Source organism: Esox lucius, chromosome 7 (assembly GCF_011004845.1).
Source record: "Esox lucius isolate fEsoLuc1 chromosome 7, fEsoLuc1.pri, whole genome shotgun sequence".
NCBI classification, from domain to species: domain Eukaryota; kingdom Metazoa; phylum Chordata; class Actinopteri; order Esociformes; family Esocidae; genus Esox; species Esox lucius.
The window spans coordinates 43,771,441-43,777,440 of NC_047575.1; the positions used below are offsets into that span (position 1 = coordinate 43,771,441).

The 6,000-nt window shown below is 41.0% G+C and overlaps 1 protein-coding gene across 1 annotated transcript in view; it reads right to left on the reverse strand.

The window, feature by feature from the left end:
• Positions 1-3,545, reverse strand: part of LOC105011225 (gamma-aminobutyric acid receptor subunit beta-2) — a 67,332-nt gene extending 63,787 nt beyond the window's left edge. Inside the window, exons 1-3 of the mRNA XM_010871083.4 lie at positions 3,302-3,545; positions 3,085-3,176; positions 2,343-2,410 (exon numbers count right to left, since the gene is read on the reverse strand). Of these exons, the coding sequence (XP_010869385.1) occupies positions 2,343-2,410; positions 3,085-3,176; positions 3,302-3,384 (243 nt within the window). The 5' untranslated portion in view covers positions 3,385-3,545. The remainder of the gene's footprint in view (positions 1-2,342; positions 2,411-3,084; positions 3,177-3,301) is intronic.
• Positions 3,546-6,000: the final 2,455 nt, after the last annotated feature.

A 6,000-nucleotide genomic window follows, 5' to 3' on the forward strand; every position in this document is an offset into this window, starting at 1 on the left:
CCACCCGGAGAGAAGAAGGAACCGAGCCCAATGCAGAGGGCCTGAAAGAGCACAATCCTCCGCCCTTTGTTCACTTCCACCCAGGCTTTGTGGATTAGTGCAGTGTGGTAGTTGCTGAGCATATTTGTCGAAAGCAATAAAGGCAAAGTCATTATCAAAAAACAATAACCCAGGCGCTTCATTCAGCAGTTCAGCCAACCACAAGCCACAGACCAGGACGTTTATTAAGAGATCAAACATGCAGATGTATAACCAAAGCCAAACGTTTGGTCATCGCACAGGTTGTCACGCAGATGGAGCAATTCCCAGGAAATGCCAGAAACAGTGAGCGTCCACACTGAGATGGCCGTCATGACGTAACATTCAGTTCATGGTGCGTTAGCAACTTGCTTCGGTTACACGGTGAATATCTGTGTTTAATCCAGATGAATGCATGCAGGGGTTAGAGCCAGACACGTCAGAATGTGGACCAGTGGATTCAGAGTGTTCGTTTCTTCTCCCTGGCCTTCCTATGGCATCATGCAATGCACATGCTTAATTACCTGGCACATGCTTAATTACCTGGCACATGCTTAATTACCTGGCACTATAATAAAAACATGTGATGGGTTGTAACTGAGGTCTGCACGGAGTGAGGTGAAAGCGCACCGCTGGTTGTTAATGCACCGTGTGTTTTGCAAATGTTTCCAGCTGTATCGATCCAGTTACAAATGTCACATGGCTGTCGTCTTTTGTGCACAGACGTCCTTGGTGTCCCTAGATTGCAAAAGGTGTCTCTATGGGCTCTAATCGTCTACACATGAACGAATGAACTATTTGAAATATCCACTCGATGCTGTTGCTAAGACTGACTTGACTCTGTGAAAGTGAAACAATCGACTCCAGTGCCTGTACATGCTAAACCAATTATGAGCCCTGCCATCCAAGTGGAAGTGAAAACACACTGGAACGACACAGATTGCATGTAATTGCTGTGTGTTATAAATGAGAAACGTACAGGAATGATGTACCTTCAAGGGAAGTAACTTTTCATTAATGTGTTACTATACATGCCTCTGCTAACACAAGTCAAAAAGTGATTTGAACAGGCTGTAACATTGTGTATATATATGCTAGGTAACCATGTGTAACAAGCATGGTAACGCTAATAACTATGTGCAACAAGCATGGTAACGCTAATGTTCTTCTGTAATCACGGACTTCAGTTGCCACAGGTTACACGCTGTTAGTACAGTGTAACAAATAATGACAATACATAGATTTTTTCAAAGCAGATTACTAAATCTAATCACAAAGCTATGATTATTATTTTATTAAACGAAACAGATTCCTTACAACTATTTACCATAGTTCTTCAATTGTAAAATTATTACTAAATAATACCGTAGTAAGGACCCGATAAAATTAAGTGTTACCATAAATGATTTCTTCAATGATTTGAGTAGATTCAACTGGACAAAGTATTTGCATGTCACATGTAAACAAACTCAGCATAAATGCAATAATGGCATGCTTTCTTACTCTAAATACAAGTATTTATAATAGTATTTCTATGCACCAAGAAAACGTGCTATCAGAAAATGTTTGCTGAGGCATGAATATGATGACATGTAGCATAACCATGGATTTTGTTCCTCACACACCCGGATTTGACAGAGGGACCATTAAGGCAAGGACTGGAAATCCTGTCACTCCACACCGACGTGCAGTTCTGACTTAGCATCACTAGGGGATGCTCTTGCATGAAGCATCCAGTCTACACTACAGTATCCCCTTCATAAACGTTAGTATTTCCAGGCTACATTATTGGTAAACACCTTACAAAGGCTCAAGCGTCCTTGTAGTCTCTTCTCAAACACTGAGTGGTATGTGACATGTTGTCGACCCACCCGGTAAATGTCTCCCTTACGCCAGGAACTTCCACAATCAAACGCCTTGAATTGAAATACAGGTCACAACAGGACTGTACAGGATACATCACAGTTGTGAAACTGTTATGGGGATCTGAAACAACGTGCGCATAATGTCTAGGCCCACACGTGCGAATTTTTTCACTTGTAAAATGTCGATAGTCATAGTAAATGGCTTGATGCCATCGTGATTGCTTTTGGAGGCTTTTGGATTGAGCGTGTACCCAGTTCTCCAAGCAATCATCGTCCGTGTATTGACAATGCTCAGCAGATCAATACAGCTGTGAGAAGAGTAAATATTTTGATAGCATTTGTTTGCCTGGTAGCCTACTCCGGGCACTGTAGAGGGGGTTTCCTTTGGGAGAGACACTGCATGGAATACCAGGGCAATGACTCCCAATCATTTGAAGATTGTGGTAATCGAGTACTTACCATGTTGACTTCAGATACCATGTCTATGCTGGCAATATCTATGTTCATCCCCACTCCCACAGGGGGACCTGGAATAAACCAACAAAACCGAACGTAAAGTAAACCATTTCAGTTATGCATTTTAATATATATATATATAGTATACACCACAAATGTATCCCTTTGCATTCTAGCAACTTAAGCAAGCACTCATTAAGTTATTGTCAGCCAGATAACACGATACACTTCACTATGGGGATTTCGAAAAATCAGGTGCGAACGGAGCTTCCGTTTTTCTTCCCAAAACGTGGTGTTCATTTTGGCTAAACGCTTCAGAATGTATTGGAACATGTACACATTTGTCTACAGCTTGTATCCGCGCCCAGAACAATATCAACGCTTTTTACAACTGGAAAAAATAAATACAACGGCGTTCAAAATCGCCAGTAGAACAGTAGGTTGGAGAAACTATACTCCATGTCAGTACAATCAACATATTTATCATTATCATCTACAACTTGAAATATCCTTCTAGAAGGCCTGCTGGGTTATAAAGTGGTCCTAATCCGTGTCGTTTAGCACACGTGGAACGAGGTGGCCCGGTTTATCTATTAGGCTACCTGGACAGCTCAAGGGTAGGGTATGTGCGTTCAACTTTAAAGACGAGATGAGCGATAAACGATCCACCGAATGAAAACAACAACTGTTATAGGGCTGACAACACGAAAGTCTAATAGAGTTCGTATTAAATTAATTGAATTACCTCCAAAATCTGGCCTCAAGCGAATGTCATATCCTTTCAACAGTCTATCCACCGTTTCTTTTACGACAGACATATTGCTAGGGTCATTGACACTAGAGAAAGAGAAGGAATACATTCTTAGATGTGCACGCTTCATAAGGCATAGTTTAAGTGTTTTCTTCAGTGAATAACACGTACAACAGTCATACAAAGTGAATAGCATTAGCCGACCACTTACCTTTGCGCACAGACCACAGCCACTATTACGGGAAAGGTCCATAACCCAAAGTAGCTATTTTTTCTTATTCTCAACACCGCCATAGTTTTGCTATGATTTAGAATTTCAGTGAAGACAGACGAGATCCAACTTATTCTGGCCAGTGCAGTAATTCCAATGAGGAGCGCATGCGCCTACTCTACCACAACATCAAGGAGCAAGGGCTGCTGATAGTGGCGGTAGAGCTCTGTCCCTGCCTGAGAAAAATTAAATAAAGGGTGTAGGGGAAGCCTGTAAGTAGAATCTACAGAAAGACTTGTGGCAATACGGGAAGTAAAAGTGTATCGTGAGGACGTGGACTAAAGGAAGAATTAGGATTAGGTGTTATGCATCTGATACTGTATATAATATCAGCGCTTACAGATTCGTGGCATTGCATGCATCATCATTGAAAAAAGGGAGGGGAAACAATTGAACAGCGTGTGTGCGTGTGTGTATAGGGGAGTCCGTGATACAACTCTCCGAGAGCGCCTGATCACGAGTGAACATGCTTTCAGGTGTTGATGATCCAAAATGTTGCAGGATAATGGAATCATTTGTTATTGGTTTGTTTTGTTTGTTTGTTTGTTTGTTTGTTTGTTTTTTGGGGGGGGGGTAATTGATCGATTTGGTAAACCTGGATTCAAATCACTTCAAACACTTCATGTAGCGACAATATAAGCACCTAACGGCATTGTGATAACATTCAGAAAATGGTGCGCTCCAGTTTGGACGTGTCCATGGTGCTGAAATTAGATTGATGCGTGCGGAGCGCTCTGCTTCTCTTTCAAGCTCGATTCTAAGGTCATAATAAAGCTGCCTGTATATGCCCCCAACTTCTAAATTTCACCAACCACGTACGCCTTAGTGCTTTTGATGCAAACGTGTATAGACGTGCCCAGTTAAAAAGCGGATACTTCACAACGAGCTTTTGCTTACGTCAAAAAAGCGCCTGGAGGTGGAGACAATACCGACTACTAGTAAGCTATGCATTTAAAAGCAAACGCAAGCCAAGCATAAGAGCCCGACACAAGCCGAAGCGTGAAAGGAACACCCTTTGGTGGATTCGATTGCAATGGCGCACAGCACTGGGCAGGGATAGCACGAGAGGCTGCGTTTCATCAGATTTATTAAGGCAGGTTGATTGCGTTGGAAGGCCCTGTCTGCAGTTTTCAGTTTGGCCATTTGTTGTGTATTGCTATAAACACATCATTGGCAAAATCGGTCATATCCCGCAGTCTTATTCATCTATTGTTTTCTAAAGGGAAAGATAATAATGCAGCCATCATTCTTCTGAAATGTTTATTTAATTTTATAAATTATATTTGTAATGGGGGGGGGGGTAATTTTGGCAAGACCATTCTCCTGCTCATGTTGACCGCCTGCTCATTTGTGTACCACAAATGTATTTGAATTTTTTAGGAAAGGGGCATTTTTTCCAGCTACTGGGGTAAGATGCCCCCCATGGGGTTAGTTGCCCTCGGGGAATCTTATACCGATAGAAGATAATGCTTTAGAGTTTTAAAGAATTGGCCGTGTTTTTTTTCCACCAATTACATTTTCCTTACTCGCCATTTCATAGAGTTAAACAAAATGTATTATCCTTTAAACAAGGCAATTTTTTAAATCCCAGAAGTCCTTAAAGTGAGATTCAGAAGAAAACATTTTTAATAGTGGAGATAGAGGAGCGGTGTTGTAGTTCATTAAGAATAGTGGCATCCAGACCAGGTGTTGAAAAAAAGAATGGTGACATTTTGTGTTTTTTGTGAGAGTTGCATGTTTGACAAAAATAGATTGAGCAAAACAACATATTTCAAATAACCATGCAAAAACAATAATGGTGAATAGAAACACAACGGAAAAACTAGATTTAAAAAAACACATTTTATTCTGTAAAATGTCTGTATTAATTTCGCAACGCTAACGGACTACCACATTGGTAGATTGCGCAGAGCACGTGAGCCAAGAATACATTGAATTGTAAGTTAGCCTTGTGGGAGGGGTTTATCATCTTTTCATTTTAGCAATGCTTCAGCATTAAAACCTGTGGTCAAAGGTGGGGCTCCAAATTGAGGCAGGACGTTGGTTGCATGTCAGTCCGCATGCTTGTACTTCATACTGAATGTATACTGCCCCGGTGATGGTAAAGTATGCACTGTTAATGAGCCTGTATGCAGGTACAGCCTTGGGACATATTACTCTCATAAAATTGGATCTTAAAATTGTATTCCTTTTTTGTCGCAAAAAGTTTCAATATGGATCTAGACAACACCAAGCAATGTGTAAAACTTCCCCTGAAAATAACATTCATGCTTTTGTATAGTTGACCATAAACTGAGTGTCAAGTGAAAAGATGGGAGAATCGTTACAAACCCCTCCTATATAGATCTATATCAATCAAAAAAAAAAAGCATGCACAGTTGCATACTACCAAAATCCAGGAAACTAGTAAGCCATTCAGGTGTTGTGTTTGGTTGTAGTGCTTACGTTGACCACTAGAGGCAGAAGAGAAAGGGAGTGAGCTGAGAAGGAGAGAAAGGAAGAAGTAGAGGAGTATGTAGGTGAACGGCTGTACATACATGTTATGTTGCCGAGTAAAGTACTTATATCTACTAATTGTGTCCAGATCTTTTACTGATTACACGATACAACACCAGGCATTTCTGGCTTACTATTTCCAA